At 35.1% G+C, this 19,133-nt stretch overlaps 1 protein-coding gene across 4 annotated transcripts in view; it reads left to right on the top strand.

Moving 5' to 3' along the window:
- Positions 1 to 19,133, top strand: part of LOC125646097 (nicotinate phosphoribosyltransferase-like) — a 25,408-nt gene extending 6,275 nt beyond the window's left edge. For 3 of the 4 annotated variants that reach the window (XM_048872246.2, XM_048872245.2, XM_048872247.2), the window contains exons 5-15: positions 3,776 to 3,891; positions 5,494 to 5,578; positions 5,712 to 5,820; positions 5,942 to 6,082; positions 7,513 to 7,597; positions 7,696 to 7,776; positions 10,508 to 10,610; positions 10,935 to 11,020; positions 12,962 to 13,033; positions 14,646 to 14,753; positions 16,190 to 19,133. In XM_048872246.2, coding sequence (XP_048728203.1) covers positions 3,776 to 3,891; positions 5,494 to 5,578; positions 5,712 to 5,820; positions 5,942 to 6,082; positions 7,513 to 7,597; positions 7,696 to 7,776; positions 10,508 to 10,610; positions 10,935 to 11,020; positions 12,962 to 13,033; positions 14,646 to 14,753; positions 16,190 to 16,267 — 1,064 coding nt within the window. In that variant the 3' untranslated portion in view covers positions 16,268 to 19,133. The remainder of the gene's footprint in view (positions 1 to 3,775; positions 3,892 to 5,493; positions 5,579 to 5,711; positions 5,821 to 5,941; positions 6,083 to 7,512; positions 7,598 to 7,695; positions 7,777 to 10,507; positions 10,611 to 10,934; positions 11,021 to 12,961; positions 13,034 to 14,645; positions 14,754 to 16,189) is intronic. The other variant, XR_008796192.1, reaches the window with a different exon arrangement.

Genomic DNA, 19,133 nt, shown 5'->3' with positions numbered 1-19,133 from the left:
TTCTTCCAAACTTGTAAATTTCATGATCCCCAGAGTAGAGATTCTGACTCCAGGGTGGAGGTGGGGAGTGTGTCAAACTTGGTATATATAGTATAATAAATTCATAGGTATTAAAAACATATAGATAACATATTCTTTAATGCTATTGGGACTAAATTCAAAATGAATAGATATTTACCGGTAGAAGGAGCAGGTATCCCTATACCAAAATTGTAAATTCCACGATTCCAGGGGTAGGGGTTTCCACGATCCCAGGAGTAGGGGTTTCCACGGGTTTCCATGATCCCAGGGGTAGGGGTTTCCACGATCCCAGGAGTAGGGGTTTCCACGGGTTTCCATGATCCCAGGGGTAGGGGTTTCCACGATCCCAGGAGTAGGGGTTTCCACGGGTTTCCATGATCCCAGGGGTAGGGGTTTCCACGATCCCAGGAGTAGGGGTTTCCATGGGTTTCCATGATCCCAGGAGTTGGGGTTTCCACGGGTTTCCATGATCCCAGGGGTAGGGGTTTCCACGATCCCAGGAGTAGGGGTTTCCACGGGTTTCCATGATCCCAGGGGTAGGGGTTTCCACGATCCCAGGAGTAGGGGTTTCCATGGGTTTCCATGATCCCAGGAGTTGGGGTTTCCACGGGTTTCCATGATCCCAGGGGTAGGGGTTTCCACGATCCCAGGAGTTGGGGTTTTGGTTCCAGGGTGAGACCAACATTACTGTGATTATTGTCTTTATCATTTGGAAAACTTCTTTGATTATGCTGATAGTGTATATAAACTAAATGCATATTAAGTCATATAGTGCTAAGATAACATAAATATTATGTAAAGTCTCTCATGAGTATGGGTATTTTCAGGACCTTTTATGTTTTAAGAACATAACTTGTTTTATACTGCTGCTGAATATTAGAATTTGGCTTAGATATGCAGATCAGGAAAATTATAATAATTATAGATTTCATAACACTTGGAGCTAGTGATACTTTTTAGATTAATTAATTAATTAATACTCAGGTCACAGATAAGGCCTGTAGGGTTATTGTTTTCTCCTGATTTCTGTTACGGGTGTTGTATTGTGTTCTGTCTCATGTAAGTGGCTGTCATCATACATACAGTGTTGTGAGTGTGTATGGGCTCACTATAAAAATTGTGATACCATTTTACACACTTTCCTGTGAAATTCAGTGACAGTAATTATTTAGTTTGCTCCATATTACCATTTCCATCAGACAATATTACCGTGGTGGCCTGTAGTCTATCAGTGGTTACGCCACACAGTCATCAGTTTGTTTCTGTAACTCGTGCACTTTGTCAGTGGTTACGCCACACAGTCATCAGTTTGTTTCTGTAACTGGGGCACTTTGTCAATGTTTACACCACACAGTCTTCAGTTTGTTTCTGTAACTCGTGCACTTTGTCAGTGTTTACATCACATAGTCATCAGATTGTTTCTGTAACTCGGGTACTTTGTCAATGTTTACATCACACAGTCATCAGTTTGTTTCTGTAACTTGGGCACTTTGTCAATGTTTACACCACACAAGTCATCAGTTTGTTTCTGTAACTGGGGCACTTTGTCAATGTTTACATCACACAGTCATCAGTTTGTTTCTGTGATTGGGGCACTTTGTCACTGTTTACACCACACAGTCATCAGTTTGTTTCTGTAACTTGGGCACTTTGTCAATGTTTACACCACACAGTCATTAGTTTGTTTCTGTAACTGGGGCACTTTGTCAATGTTTACACCACACAGTCATCAGTTTGTTTCTGTAACTCGGGTACTTTGTAGAATTCGAGGACAATAAAATGTGACGTCAGCAGCACAGGCCTGATCACTTCATCTGATTGCGTCATCTTCATCAACGATTCACAACAGCGCTGTCTAAAGCATATACCAATCCTAGTATTCACAGAATGTCAGATTAAACTGTTTGCAGTTGATTATGGGATATTGGATTAGAGTCACAGACCTATCCGTGGCTTTGTTCTGACTTTGCCGTAACTGAATTCAGTGGTTTCATGACTCATAAAGTTTAGGCCATGGCAATGCTGGTGGACAGTTTGGTTCAGCGATGAATCTCAATTTTTACTGCTGAACCCTGATGGAAGACTCTGAGTATACAGATGCCAAAATGAATGTTTTGCATAAAATTGTATCCAGATTCTGACCAGTTTGGAGGGGATAGTGTTATGATGTGGGCAGCAATATCCTGTACAGGCAGGACAGCATTGGTTCACATACAGGGTGCTTTAACGACTCAACAGTATATTGATGGAGTCGTACAGCCACATGTGGTTCCAATACTGCAGCATCCCGGAGCAGTATTCCAGCCTGACAACACCAGACAACATACTACTCCTCTAACACGTGATGTTCTGCGAACACACAATTTCCAGAGTTTTTCTTGGCCATCCAAATCACCAGATTTGAACCCTATCAAACATTCATAGAACAAACAGGATAAGTGCTTTAACCAAAGACAAACGCAGCTTCAGACTCTGCAACAACTGGCTACTGCTCTGTAGTTAGAGTGAGTTAACATCCCTAGAGAGTTTTTAGAGATGTAATTGTTTCCATGGGAAGGCGTTGTCAGGCAGTCATCAGCTGGGGTACACTAGATATTGAACTTGGGTGACCTTGAACTGTTAATGACTGTAATTATCATTAGTGGCTGTGATACTTTCATTATTACCCAGCGTTTACATCATTTTTGTGTTATCAATAAATGAGTAATTATTCAGTATTTCTCATGTTTTTTAAAATGAATATGATATTGTACTATGCATTTCTTTGTTTGATTGACACATATGAAAAAGAAACTTACACTCTAGATATGTCAGATAGATTCAGCATACAGAGTTCATCATGCAAGGTATATGATATACTTGGTACATGTTGTGTTTTTGTTGTAGGGTTTGATGGTACCAGTAATGTGTCTGATATAATCAGTATATGTTGTGTTTTTGTTGTAGGGTTTGATGGTACCAGTAATGTGTCTGATATAATCAGTATATGTTGTGTTTTTGTTGTAGGGTTTGATGGCACCAGTAATGTGTCTGATATAATCAGTACATGTTTTTGTTGTAGGGTTTGATGGTACCAGTAATGTGTCTGATATAATCAGTATATGTTGTGTTTTTGTTGTAGGGTTTGATGGTACCAGTAATGTGTCTGATATAATCAGTATATGTCTTTGTTGTAGGGTTTGATGGTACCAGTAATATGTCTGATATAATCAGTACATGTCTTTGTTGTAGGGTTTGATGGTACCAGTAATATGTCTGATATAATCAGTATATGTTGTGTTTTTGTTGTAGGGTTTGATGATACCAGTAATGTGTCTGATATAATCAGTATATGTTGATTTTGTTGTTGTAGGGTTTGATGGTACCAGTAATGTGTCTGATATAATCAGTATATGTTGATTTTGTTGTTGTAGGGTTTGATGGTACCAGTAATGTGTCTGATATAATCAGTACATGTTTTTGTTGTAGGGTTTGATGGTACCAGTAATGTGTCTGATATAATCAGTACATGTTTTTGTTGTAGGGTTTGATGGTACCAGTAATATGTCTGATATAATCAGTACATGTTTTTGTTGTAGGGTTTGATGGTACCAGTAATGTGTCTGATATAATCAGTACATGTTTTTGTTGTAGGGTTTGATGGTACCAGTAATGTGTCTGATATAATCAGTATATGTTGATTTTGTTGTTGTAGGGTTTGATGGTACCAGTAATGTGTCTGATATAATCAGTATATGTTGTGTTTTTGTTGTAGGGTTTGATGGTACCAGTAATGTGTTGGCAGGGAAATTGTATAACATCCCAGTGAGGGGAACACATGCCCATGCCTTCGTGAATTCTTACTCCTCTCTATCAGAAGTTGAAGAAAAGGTTAGTTTGATATTGTTTATGTGTAGGTTACAAGCATTCTACATATGACTGTAAAGTCATTTTTATTTGTAAAAATTGAATTAGATATATGCATAGTGATACATAAATGCTTGAACTTGAACTCCTATACATGTACTTGAGTAAAAATGAATTTAAGGTGGCTCATTACACCAAAATTTTATTTAATGGTTTATTTAATGGTTTATTTAAGCACCTCTTATGAAGCATGATTTCACCATCGAAAAAGTAATACAAATTCTCAATTATTTTATATGATTATTTTGGGGTGATTTTTTCCGGAATGATAAAAAAGGTGGTTTGTTTGTAGAGTCTATATGTCGCTGTGATTTGGTGCATGATATGAATATCTAATAATAAATGTTTAAAAGACTCAGATGGGTGTTCTGATTTTTTAAATAAAAAAATATTTATGAAAATTGAAAAGGGTATTTGTAAAATTGCTATTAATAAATCTACAGATAAAATCTTCAAAATACATGTCAATTAGAAAAAAAAAGATATATGGGAAAAATATATAAAAAGAAATTGAAATGAAATAGTCATAATTCAGAAATCTTGCAATTTTTTTAATTTGTACATGTACTTTGAATCACATTTTGTCAAATAAAGGAATAAGATGATTCCACTAATATTATACATCCCGTATAATTTCACTTTTCCCAGACCCCATTTTAGCATTAAAAGTTACTAGTAACAACTGTAAAATTTTAAGAAAGGGTAATGTGGTTTCATGAACCACAGTTTTATACCCCCCGCAACAAAGTTGGAGGAGGGGGGGGGGGTGTATACTGGAATCAGGTTGTCCTTGTACGTCCGTCTGTCTGTAGACACAATGGTTTCCGGGCTCTAAAGCATTACCCTTTCCACCTACAGTCACCATATCATGAATATGGACTACCCATGGGACGAAGGTGTTCCCTATCAATTTTGGGGTCAAAAGGAATCAGAAACTCATATTTGGTATAAAGTTGATTTTGACCAATCAGTGTCTTGACCCAGAATATAATTAATAGTCTTTGGCCAAGATGTATCTCACCCCAACCCCAACCCAAAAGATATTTAAAAATCAAACAAACCAAATTTCAAATATTTGTTCAAGCCAAAATTTGTTATGAAGAAACAGTGGAGGAAATACATATCCTTTTTGACAACAAAATGTCCCATCTGTTCACATAATTTGAAAGATATACTTTTGTGCACCATCAACTTATAAGACGTCTCATTTATTCATTTATGTTCAAGGGCCTCCGTGGCTAAATGGTTAGAGCATTGCGCTCAAAATCACACGGCCTCTCACCTCTGGTCGGCGCTGGTTCGAATCCTGCTTGCGCCGGTAAGTGAGAAAGTTTTCCAGTTTACTTTTGGAGGTCGGTGGTCTCTTCCCAGATACATTGTATCTGGGTTCTCTCTTCCACCAATAAAAGAACTGGGTGCCACCAGATAACTGAAAAATTGTTGAGTGTGGCGGAAAACAGCAACCAACCAATCAATCATTTAAGGTCTTCATGGTGTAATGGTCAGGTGATCATGAAGGCCTGTAAGCCTCTTGTTTTTACATAGAATCTATTCATTTCATTTCAGGGTCTTCTGAATAAAAAGACAAACCAGTTAGAAAAATTTACACCAGTTTGTTTAAAATGGCAGAAGAAGTTGGCACCATTGTTAGGTGGGTGAAGATAAAAGATAAATTCTCGTATATAGATAATCTATTTACAAACCAGAACTTAATTCAGCAGTTTGGAAGTATTTTACACGAGCATGCAATTGTTTACATTTATAAACCCTTTTCCTATGTTTAGAGTTCCTGGATGACCAGGCATCGGTGGGTGAACTGACCGCGTTTATAGCGTATGCACAGGCGTTTCCTGAGGGATTTTTGGCTCTGATTGACACATATGATGTGATCAGGTAGGAAAAAAACTGTATGAGGAAAACGTTGCTTGTGTATGGGTGGTTTGATGGTCAAATTAAACAAAACAACAACAAAAAAAAAAACCAAAACATCAATATATGCTGATTGTTTTAACAGATCTGGGTTACCAAACTTCTGTACTGTTGCTATGGCACTGAATGACTTTGGGTATGCACCAAAAGGAATTCGTCTAGACAGCGGAGACTTGGCTTACCTATCACATGTAGTGAGACAGAACTTCAAGAAGGTAGCCGACAAGTAAGTGATTAATCTCTACAAACACAGAGGAGGGGAGGAGGACTGACTAAGTGATTAATCTCTACAAACACAGAGGAGGGGAGCAGGACTGACTAAAATTTTTCCACTATCTGTCCATCCATACAAGTGTCTGTCACAAAGTCATCACAAAGTATTCAATAGTTGCAATGATTTCAGTCAAACTTGGTAAAAAGATGATCTATTTTGTTGATGTGCACGAAGGGAGGTAATTATTTCTCTTTATGCACACAATCATAACTTTAGCCATAATTAGAAATCTAGATTTCATATGCATACATATTTATGATAATAAAGCCCAGTCAGGTGACAAATAAATTGAACTTTCACTTGACCTTTGTATAGCTGCTAGTGGTTCATTCATGTTGCAATCATATCTGTAAGGAGACAGTTTTTGATATTACCTGTATTTGTAAGAGACATCATGGTGTTGTTACTAAGAAGTTGGTTGGGAGTAATAGAACTATACATGTACATAGGCGAATGCTTGTTTACTTTGAACTTATCATATCTTGTGAAGGTTTAATAGATTTCGAGGGACATTGGAGGCTTGCATTTGTTGAGTTACACCATGTCCAATGATTGTATAGATGTACACAGAGTAATGTCAACATAGGCATGTTAGTTATACATTGTATGTAATGGAAAGTTGCCCCATAGCTACATGTGACAAGCTTTTAACAATCTGAAAACTGCCAATGCGGGACTGATTAGTTTGTTGTAAATGGGCGGTGTGGGATTTGGTGAAAGAATTGAGGAAATCCCAATTTCTGTGGGGAGTGATTATATGACAATAGTTTATTCTCATAAGCTGACAGAATGTACAGTGTAGAGAAATATTACACTAATTAAATACAGTTACATACATACATGATAAAACTGAGTTACAATATCTGATAACCAGCTAACTAGGAGATTCTCTCAAGACATGTAATAGATTTTATAAACTTACATTATACGTTTCATCAATTTAATTTTATTTGTTGTGTTAAAAATATGGGAAAATTACAAGAAATGGACAAATTTGGGGGGTCATTACAATCCAATGAATGGGCAACAATGCTGGCTGTTTCCTTTTGAAATTTGTTCTTTCTAAATTTTCTGTGTCCAAGTCAATATAAAATGTGATGATTTTTTTGGAAGTTTGAATTTCCATGGTTTGCTAAACTGACTATATTTTTCTGTAGGTTTGAAGTTCCATGGTTTGCTAAGTTGACTGTATTTTTCTGTAGGTTTGACGTTCCATGGTTTGCTAAGCTGACTGTATTTTTCTGTAGGTTTGACGTTCCATGGTTTGCTAAGTTGACTGTATTTTTCTGTAGGTTTGACGTTCCATGGTTTGCTAAGCTGACTGTATTTTTCTGTAGGTTTGACGTTCCATGGTTTGCTAAACTGACTGTATTTTTCTGTAGGTTTGAAGTTCCATGGTTTGCTAAGTTGACTATTGTCGCCAGCAATGATATAAATGAGGACACCATACATTCCCTTAACCAGCAGGTGATTAAATACTAGTCGTCATCTTTTAAAGTCTTTGAGAAGAGTTTTAAATGAGAGGTCATTCATTTGAACTAATATCTTAATTTACAATCTTTAAGGGTCACGAGATAGACAGCTTTGGAGTTGGTACTCATCTAGTCACTTGTCAAAAACAGCCAGCTCTGGGAGGCGTCTATAAGGTGAGACCTTACAACTTGTGACTAGAATTATGCCTCGTTCACATGAAGAATTTAATTAGCATTAAACGTAAGTTAATGCGAATTAAATCTGAACCGCGTTCACACGGAGATTTTAATGCGCATTAGTTTACTTCGAATTAAAATTGACGTCGCGATTTAATGCGAATTAAATTTACTTCGCATTAGCTCCGTGTGAACGCTAAGCGAAGCTAATTCACATTAAATGTACACGCATGCGTAATGGCAAATTTGGGTCACATGCATCATACCCATGGTCAGCTATATATATCAATGTCAGTTTTGTACGAAAAACTAAGCAAAATGATAATAATCACTAAAAACATGTACAAACAGCATGTCATTAGATGATGTCAGACATAAATCTGTGCTCTGCATAGGCATACTGAGTAATATATGTGGAAGGAATTGTTTTTGAATACGACAAAAATCTTTTAAAATAGTGATAATGTGATTTTCTTTTTTACATTTTAAAAACAAATATGCCGCTCATTGTTAATTCTTTTATACCATATGACATCATAGTAGACTTATAATACGTATTAGTAATCAAAAATTACGTCACAACAGTAGTCAGCGGAATGGTGAAAAAGACGTTCCGAAGTTTTAAAATTGGGCCCATGAAGAAACAATATATTGTCTAGTATAGATTGAATGCTGGTCGTCAGAGGAAATAACAATTTCTTGGGAACATATAAATAAACACGACAAAACTCCTTATGTGTAGATCAGCATGTAAATTGTAAACATGTAGTATACTACATGTATATTATAGCGTTTTGAACAAAGAATTCTGTATCTACACAATATTCATTAAAATATCTATAAAAATAATTTTCAATAACATAGTCTATTCTTTAATTTATTCCACGCACCGTTTAATGGAGATGCATAAGAATTTAATGCGCATTAGTTTACTTCACATTAAATATTGCCGCCGTGTGAACGCTATTTAATCCGAATTAATTTAATGCGCATTATTTTACTTCGCATCAAATTTGATGCGAAGTAAAATTTAATGCGCATCCGTGTGAACGAGGCATTAGAATGTATTTAAAGTGAAAACAGCCAGCTCTGGGAGGTGTTTATAAGGTGAGACCTTACAACTTGTGACTAGAATTAGAATGTGTATGAAGTGAAAATTCTACAACAACCAGAATGAGAGTGTGTTTAAGGTGACAACTTTAAAACAACCAGATGTAAGTAGTGTTTTAGGTTAGAACACTTCAACAACTGAGCTGTACAAAAAAGTGAACATTTAAAACATGCATGCATATATAATTCTTAAGGCCATATGATATAAACAAATTTTTCTACCTTTAGCACTGAAGAGTTCCCATGGTAAAAAAATACTTTGGTTGGTTTTGGTTTTCTCATTTATAGTTGTTTGGAACTCTTCTGTGTTTTAAGAGCAGGAAAGGGGGTCAGTAAACAATGTAAACAATTGTGATGCCAGAATCATTCAGGAAAAAATCAGGAAAAATTATTAGTAAAAAACGTCATCAAAGGTTACAGAATGCTAAGAAAGGTTATGCATTATCCCTTGGACGTAAGACAGTGAATGTTGATGCCAATAACAACGTGGTGATCGAGGAGAAGTTGGATGAATCAAGAAAAAATTGTTCGTCTGGTGATAATTCACAAGAATGCCTACGAAATGAAGAAGCGTATCCATCTGATGCATCAGAGAGTGAGGAATCGGAAGAAGAGCATGAGGAGATGATTTGTTGGAGACGAGTCGTGGAACTTGGAATTCTAGTGGACAATTTGGAAAAAGGTTGTGCTGCGTGTGGTAGACCACTAGATTTAACAACGCATAAGACATTGTGAGGACGAAAAACGGTATGGACTTGGATCATTGCTATATATAAGATGTCAGCAGGAAGCATGCAGTTATCTTTCTCCTGTTTCTACTGGGAAACGTGACATAATGCAGAAATTAATGTAAAATGGCACATCAAAGAGATCCTGTATTAGGCATTTCTTTATTTTTTTCAGAGATGAATAGCAAAGGAAAACCAAGAGTGACAAAAAAAAAAAAAACCGAAAAAACAAACAGTAAAATCATAAATGCCATTGTAAATTATTTTTCAGAAGTTGTAAAATTTTACTCTTATATTATTGTCTTGAGAAAATCAGCCAATGTGATATTTACAATTTTGCTTCTACTCAATAAATTCACCCCGTATGGTATATGATTTTTAAGTTTATATTACACTTTAAACATTAAGTCAACATATTATGAAGTTTATTTTAATTTGTAAACCTTTACTGAGGGTGCAATGTCCATATATGTAATTTTATTGAAGCAGCAATTGATATTTTCCAAGTGTAAAATTTGTAATGCATTAATATTTTACATGTTATGTTGTAAATCTAATATCAGTACACCCTGTTCTCCCTGACAACCATTTTTTGAGGTATAAAAAAGGTAAACAGATGAAGAATAAACTAATTTACCATGATAACTATTGTTTTGTACTTTTTTTTGAAATATGGAAAATATTTCACTCTCCAAGTCAAAGGGGAAAAGAATTCAAGGAATTATCCACTTTTATAAAAGAATGACATCATATAAAGTCTCTTCGAAAGAAAAAATTTGTTTGTATCATCTGCCCTTAAAAAGACATTAGATTGTAGTTGGTCTGTAAAATTTAAGTGGGTATTCAGTGTACAGTAGTCAGTCTAAATAATATTTTTTGTAATATTTTAGCTAGTTGAAATAAATGGCAACCCTCGAATGAAGCTTAGTGAGGATGTAGAAAAAGTGACCATTCCAGGAAGGAAGCAGGCCTATCGTCTGTTTGGCAGTGATGGTCAGTATGCTGAAACAGGACTCAAATTAGCTGTAATGTTGTACTAAAGAACACGAATTAACCTGTGACAATATCTCAAAATGAACTACATGTAGCATAAAGATAAATATTTATATATTAGAGTTTGTTTCATTTTAAATGTGAATATTTTGTAGAACACAGTTTGATGAGAATGATTGAACATGTATGTTGCATGTATACATTTATATTTATGAATTAAAGAGGGCATTGAGAGTGATGAAAAAAAAATTCAATATAGAAAGAAAAATTTTAAGTACTTGACAAAAATTTATATGTACTATTAAAGATGGGGGTTATTTTCAGGCAATGCCTTGGTGGATCTGATAATGCAGCCCTCGGAGAATGCTCCTAAGCCAGGAGAACGTGTGCTGTGTCGTCATCCATTTCAGGTATACAAATTATGTGGACATTTAAGTAATGATTAATTTTACTCAATCAATTTCTAAGTTTACTCAGCTAGTGCAATGAGTTTTTATCTGTTGGTTGCTATATGAAAAGATTTGTATTGATTGCAAAGACAAGTTTTGTTTCTTTGGTAAAAGTGAAAACTGATATTTGATTATTTTTCTCTATCCATTTCTGTTTAAACCTTGTTTCTTTGTCTTGAATGTTTTTCAAATGGAATGTTGATTGATTTTTGAACAAGGTTATCTAATGTAAGTTTAATTTTGTAACTTAAGTGTTTTTTAAAACCTCGGTTTAAATTCAACATTTTAAAAGTAGGTAACTGACCATCAATATTTGGATTTGTTCCCTTTGAGATTATTCTTAGTTTTGATGAATGGGGGAGCTTTTTTTCTTTTTGGTTTCAAATTGGTTATGTTGTGACCCTTTGGAGCTAGGCCATGACCACAATATGGGGTCAAAATTTCCCATGGAAATAAAGATTTTAGAAAATCAAAAGTACATGTAGATATAAATTAGAATAGTTTCTAAAGACAACCTGTCTTTCCACACACCTTGTTTCTGAAATGAGCTGAGTGCTGACCATGTGACACTTATTAGCACACCACTTGCTGTTTTCCCAGCAATTCTTGGATCTAAACATATTTAACTACCTCTAGTGTTATACACATGATCTAGCATAATGAATTTAGATGGATAGGTCCTTACTCCTATATCTATAGTCCGGCCATGAAATCAACATATTTCTGACAGCGTGTGAAGATGGCGCATGCAATGCATACTTTATGCAAATAAGGCCAACCAAAGATATCCGAGAGTTAAATTTGCCAAAAATTAACTTAAAAATTTCACCCTATGAATTTCATCTTGGATGTAATCAAATAGTTTACGTTATATTTCTATGTTAATTTTTAATTAAGGTATCAATACTACGGTAGTCTATGAATAACCATATTCCTAGATCTGCAGTCTATGACCTCGATATCAGAACTTACAGACACTATTGTTTTCTTTCTGACCACACGTGAAGAAGGCACATACATTATACAAATAAGGCTTTCTGAAGATGTCCAAGAGTTAAGTTAGTCATGAATGAACTAAACATTTTAATCTATTCCTTTCATTTGGGATGAAATCAAATAATTTATGTTGCACAAGTTATTATATATAGACGTTATAGATTCGTTAATAAAGTTAATTTGGTAACAAACAAAAAAAAATCATTAGTATGGGTGTACTTTAAAAATCACAACAGCTAAGCAACAGCAGGCTGAGAGATGTGGCCCATGGGCCTCCTGCTTAAAAGTATACTGTTGCTGAATATTAGAATTTAGTTTAGATATGCAGAATAGGAAAATTATTGTAGATTTGATAGCCTTTGGGGCTAGTGATACTTTTTATTTATGTTCAGGTGACCAATATTAAAGGCCTGTGGGCTTCTTCTAAACACTTCACTTTCAACAAAGATTTTTCTCTGTTTTATCGTAGATGTGTTTGTTAAACCTTAGAACATCTTTTATTTTTATAATAACCTCAAGGTCAGTGTAAAATTTGATTAGAAAATAAAGTAGACTTCATTTGAAATTTTAAAATTTCTGCCAGATGATAAATAAGATGTGTTTTTTTTCTTTGGTTACATTCAAATTGTTGCTGGATTCCAATGTACTAAAACTTTTGTTGGGTTTTCTCCTGTCTCTATAATCCATCTAGTGCTGGATTTTATGATATAATGTGATTAATTAATCTCATTAAACTATAGGACTAATCACAGATTCTGCAACAACTTTGTAAGAAATGTATACAAATTTTTCTAGCATCTTAATTTTACCATGTCTTTTCACACACACACACACACACACACACACATGTATATATATGCACCAAAGAAGTACATATGTACAGTTTTATGCATTATCAATTTCCAGGAGTCCAAACGAGCTTATGTTATACCAGCTAAAGTAGAACTATTGCACAAGTGTTACTGGGACAAGGGCAAGGTGAGAATAATGTTATACCAGACCAAATACGTTATATTGTTTGTTTCAGTTGGCTATCAGCGTTACCCATTTAGATTACTCCCAACTCAAGATCGTTTATTGCTTATGCAAATTCTGGAATCGAAAGATTTAGAGGCATATAGTTTTTGGCCTGTCTGTCCGTCCGTCTGTCTGTCGGTGGCTAAAAACTTCAATATTGGTCATATCTTGTACATCATAAGAGGTAGTGCTTTCATATTTAGTAGCTGTATTTTTGTGGCAAGACCTTTCCATTGACACCAAAATATTTGATGTGATGACCTTGACTTTGACCTTTGACCTACTTTTAGAAAAATTGAATTTAAGACATATCTTTCAAATCATAAATGGCACTGTTTTTATATTAAGCATGTGCATTTCTTGTGAGAAGACCTTTCCAACAATACTAGATTTGTTGAACTCTTGACATTGACCATTGACCTAGTTTTTGGAATTTTCATTAAAATTACACATACAATCTCTTACAGTTCCACTTTGTTGTAATTGGGGGGCATCAGTGTTTTACAAATATGTCATGTTTTTGTCTTCAAAAGGTATTGAGAAATTTCATGCTGCTTCTTAGTTCTGATAAATATTATAGTTTGTAAAAAATAATGAATATTAAAAACTCCCATTATTTCCTATTAAAAACATTTTGAGAGAAAAAAAAACATCATAGCTACATATACATATTCCAAAGTCTTGCCACACATGAACTTATGTAAAAATAGTATTGTTATACCCCTATAAAACAGTTCCTATATAACTCCTTACAAAAAAAGTCCAACAATTCGACTGTTCTGGCGAATGTTGGACCGGGAACTGTTAAAATCGACTGTTAAAAAAGACTGTTGACCGATGACGTCATATGGCGCTAACTCGAGTTATCTTTTCGTGCCGTTTGGATAAAGAGAAATGGCGGATGTACATTTTGCGACAACAACGGAAGATGAAATTCAATTAATTCTTCAAAGTAGGGACAGCAAGAACATAAAAAAATATCTCATCATTTTCTAGAATCAGTTGTATAAGATGAATTTACTTATTTTTATTTTATTCGTGTTAAAGCGGTTATACGCAAGTCACATGATTCTTGGTCTGCTGATTTGTTTACGTAATGGCGAGGTTCACTGATTTGACTGATGATGAAATATGGAATTTATTCTAATAGATGAAAAGCAGGGCATATACACGAAAAATATAATTATCAATTAGGATATTGAGTATGTTTTCTGTTAAACTAGTGGAATCTGTGATAAATGTACGCAATCACACTGTCGATCCGTTTAAAGTCAACAAACCATGTGCACCTTGTAAAAACAACCTAAAAATGAAGGTGTATAACAAAACAGTTATTGACTGGGTCCTCGGACAACAGCTGTTTTGTTTGACCTTCGAACAGATCAGTTGCCCTCAGCCTACGGCTTCGGGCAACAGACCCGTTCTCGGGTCAAACAAAACAGCTGTTGTCCTCAAACCCAGTCAATAACTGTATATTGTTGACTGTCTATAGCTGATATTTTACTACTATTATGTTTATTATGTACAATTATAGAAAATCTGAAAGTTTATGTTAATTCTTCCATTTGAGTAGGTGATGCAACCACTGCCATCATTAAGTGATCTAAGGACCAAGGCCTTTGAATCTCTTCAAACCTTAAGAATTGACCACAAGAGGGCGCTGAATCCCACACCATACAAGGTATTACTGACAAACATGTAGCTACAATTTGACATATTGTAGGTAATTTAAGTTGGAATCAAATAGACTTCCAGTTACCAACTATTCTACAGTGCCTGAAACGTTTTACTTTCCCTCTTGGATAGTCAATAAATGCAGAATGAATGGTGAGTGAACAGTGTGTGAACTTTGAATGCAATTTGATGAACGGTGAAAAGACTGTAGCCGTAAATTTAAACCAAAATTAGGCCACTTTTATGTCCTTCTGGAATTTTATGGCTATACATACCGAAATGGTGTCCATAACCTATCTTTCACACTGTGAGGCCTAGTACCATCAAACTTGGTCAGTTGATGCAGCGAGGGGGGGGGGGGGGGGGGGGGGCATGAACCAAAAGTAGGTCACTGTTGCCTCAATTTGGAATTGATTGCTATACATGAATCAAGTCTGGATCATGTCTTTCACACACATACACTGTATGTCGGAATCAAAGATATGCATCGTGTACATGTGGCTGTTGACATATCATGCACCCTTGTTTTATAATCATAAAAATCAATCTATGTTACAAACATAATTAACAGGACATTCAACAAAAAAATCAATATACTGCATTCTTTTGAACTGAGGGGGATAGGGCTTAGATATATTTCACATCTAGATGCCTCATGAAGAAACCTTTGTTTTGGTACTAAGACTTTATTACCTACTGACCTTTACTATGGACTTTGACCTACTTTTTAAAAACTTTAACCTGTGCTATATCTTTTGAATCAAGGGAATAGGGATTTGATATTTTATATTTAGATGCCTCATGACCTGGCCTCTCAAAACTTTGACCTAGTGACCTTGGACTTCGACCTATTTTTCAAAAACTTTAACCTTTTGAACCCTTTTGTTAGCAAAAACATGTACTGCTTTTTTGGAAGTTGCTATGCCAATTCTTTCTCAGTACAAACAACGGGAAGTGACATGGAATAGCAGCATTAACACACGTTATAAAGTGACCTGATTTACAAACATTAGGGAGTGACATGGAATAGCAACATTAACACACATCATAAAGTGACCTGATTTACAAACATTGGAGAGTGACATGAAATAGCAGCACCAACACACATCATAAAGTGACCTGATTTACAAACATTGGGGAGTGACATGGAATAGCAGCATTAACACACCTCATAAAGTGACCTGATTTGTATCTGTATGTGCAAATAGATATTCTGAATATTTCTGAAAAGTTGTTGTTTTAGTGGATTTTGCAGGATAACCTCCTCGGTCTCAAAGTGTTATTTGAAGTATAAAACCTTGGCTTTCATATTTCAGAATGACATTTCTTGACCTAGAAGGTTATCCTGTAATATCCAAGATTTCTCATTGAATGGAGTCCATTTTTCATGTTCTTTACACCTTAAGTTTAATGTTATTACAAAGTCAATGTGTTTCATTTCAGGTATCTGTAAGCAGCCAGCTCTACACCTTTATGCATGACCTATGGCTGAAGAATGCTCCAATTGGAGAATTGTATTAGAAATTGGCATGGAATTCAGTTCTGTTGATAATCCAATGAAAATCTTAGGTGTGATTTATGCCAACTATTATTTAATTAGAACCTTGATTGTTTTCTGCTGATTAGTTGACCTATATGTCGGACACAGTACTGCCAAGTGTCAAGTAGACCAGTTTGGTTTTGCTTTGGAAAGAGAAGATGGAATGTTCCAAAGGCGACAAAATGGTCTCTTGTTTTGTGTGCAATCCTTGTATTATTTAATGTGATGTAAGAACATTTGAAAAAAAAAAACATTTAACATTTTTCAAGGAATTGGTTGCTATGTAATCTCTTTCAACACAATCAGTTATATACAGTGCTCCCTCAATATATTGCCCCCCGTTATAATGCCACCCCACCTATTGCCTAAAAATCCCAAAGAACAGATTTCCTCCCATGTTAATACCCCCGTTATAATGCCAACCCCGCATAATGCCATATGCCACTGATTTTTACAAACAAATGGTCAAATTTTATAGGGTTTACCCTCGATAATAATGCCAATATTACCTAAAACCCATTGGTAATAACCCTGTACTTTGATAGCGGTGCGGTGAAGTGCGACAATTTGGACAAGGTATGCAAGTGGCCAGGTTAATTACCAATAATTGCAGTATCAATGAACTGGAGAGAATTTAAATGTTTATACAAAGTGGAGTCTAAATAACTTTGTGGTATTGAATTTCTTTTGATTGCTCCTTGAATTGTCCATAATGGTTAATTCGTTATAATGCCACCCCCGCTTTATTGCCCAAATTCATCTTGAACAAAAGTTGGCAATATATTGAGGGAGCACTATACATTTTTTGAGGATTTGGCTGCTGTGTAATCTCTTTCAACACAATCAGTTTATACATTTTTTTAACAGTTTTTGAAAAAATGTTGGCCATTATGTCAGAGTTAGTATTTATAAGAGGTATACACTGTATCTATAGGCTTACTTAGTATTTATAAGAGGTATACACTGTATCTATAGGCTTACTTAGTATTTATAAGAGGTATACACTGTATCTATAGGCTTACTGGTATTGTAGTAAGCGTAGTACATTCCTTGGCAAACAACATTTCAGAGACATCATTAACATGATTCCTTTTTTCTCATTAGACAGAGGGATAGGGATAACATTGCTATGCAGACATTTAGATATAAATCTCATTGTGGTACTCAAAATCTACCACTGCCCGTGGTTCTACACTAGGCTGTTGGGACAATCTTACATTGTAGGTTTAATCTTTTTTTGTGCAGCAACATTCGCTGAAGACTGTTACATTGATTGTGATTTCATTGATCTATATTTATGGTGGGGAAAAAAACCCCATGGCATTTTATATGCCCTAGCTGAATCTGTACACTTTGTGATGTATTGATATTATGTCTTTTATCTTGTGGCAAGATATCCACAGCTCCCACCACAAAGCTCTACCCCTGTTCTACCCATGGGTCAATATTCGGCTTATTAAATGCATCGATATTGATATTCAAGTTTCGGGATGCATTCAAGATAGTTAAAATAATGTTGCACAATGGAATTTTAAGTGCAAAGGTTAAAAAATGAAAACTTACAGGCGGAGATATTGTGTACTGAAATTAAATTCTAAAGACTACAATAATCACTGCAACATAAGATACCAATCTGGCAATGGTTTGGCGATATTTTTATGCCCCCCCCCCCCCCCCCCCCCCCCCCTTTGAAATAGAGGAGGCATATTGTTTGCACACGTCGTTTTATAGACTGACCAAGTCTTGTGCACTCGGTGTTAGCTGCTGATATTTATTTGTTGTAATTCAACTCAGTAGGTATACTATTAAAAACTGAGGAACATGCATGAGGTCATTGTTCCTCGTTTTGTAATCCAAATTTTACATTGAAAAGAAGCTCTGGTACATATTAACCCAGTTTCCCACCCTTCTCTATTTGATTTCTATAATACTTAGGGACACTGTCACTAGATGTCATTTAATATTTTCGTTGTATAAATCTTCACTATTTTGCTAGACAATATTTACCATGGTATACAATATCTGTAAGACTGCTTTATCATCAGTGTCATAAGGTGTGTTTGTTTACATATAGACGAGTTCAGAATTTTGGAAAGTGCTTGTATTATAGTACTTGCGGTTTAAAATGCAATCGTAATTTCTGTGTTTTCGAAATGAGTTGTTATATTGTATCATTTATTTTTTTTAAAAAAGAATGAATATTGTATTTGTATTGAATTGTACACACAAATTTTCAAACTTTATTCAAAAATGAAATATGATGAATATACCAATGTTCAAAGATTTCTGGTCATTATTACCATTACATTATTTTTCTAGGATATACTTGTATTTACTAGTAAGGAATGGATGACTAAGGTTTTGTGTATTATCCGGTTATAAAAATGATGGAAGTTTGGGAGTAATCTGTATACTTGGCAAAGCGAATTGAACAGAAATGACCCCACATCACAGACAAACAACCTAGACATATATGTAGACTTGCATTCACTTCATGCAATATTCATGTCTAGTGGATAGGCATTGCTTTTGTTGGAAATGAAATACATTGAAATGACATTTATTATTGAGAAAACATTGGTAAATGTGAACGTTATTTTGTTTATATATCTGTAATCAAAATCAAAAAACCACATGATACTGTGAAATCGCATATTTTCATGGGGTTGAATTTTCGGGGTTCAGGAAAAATAATTGAGCATGTCCATGGTAATATTTTTCTGTGGTTGAAGATTGTTTTCTTTACTGTGGTTCAATTTTTACATGCCTGTCAAAGACGAGTTGATTTAAGGAATATGTTTTGTAACTTTGTCATCACCTTGTGGATCAGATAAAAACAGTACTAAG

This window comes from Ostrea edulis, chromosome 6 (genome assembly GCF_947568905.1).
Source record: "Ostrea edulis chromosome 6, xbOstEdul1.1, whole genome shotgun sequence".
Classification (NCBI taxonomy): Eukaryota; Metazoa; Mollusca; class Bivalvia; order Ostreida; family Ostreidae; genus Ostrea; species Ostrea edulis.
This window is presented reverse-complemented; position numbering and strand designations above follow the sequence as displayed.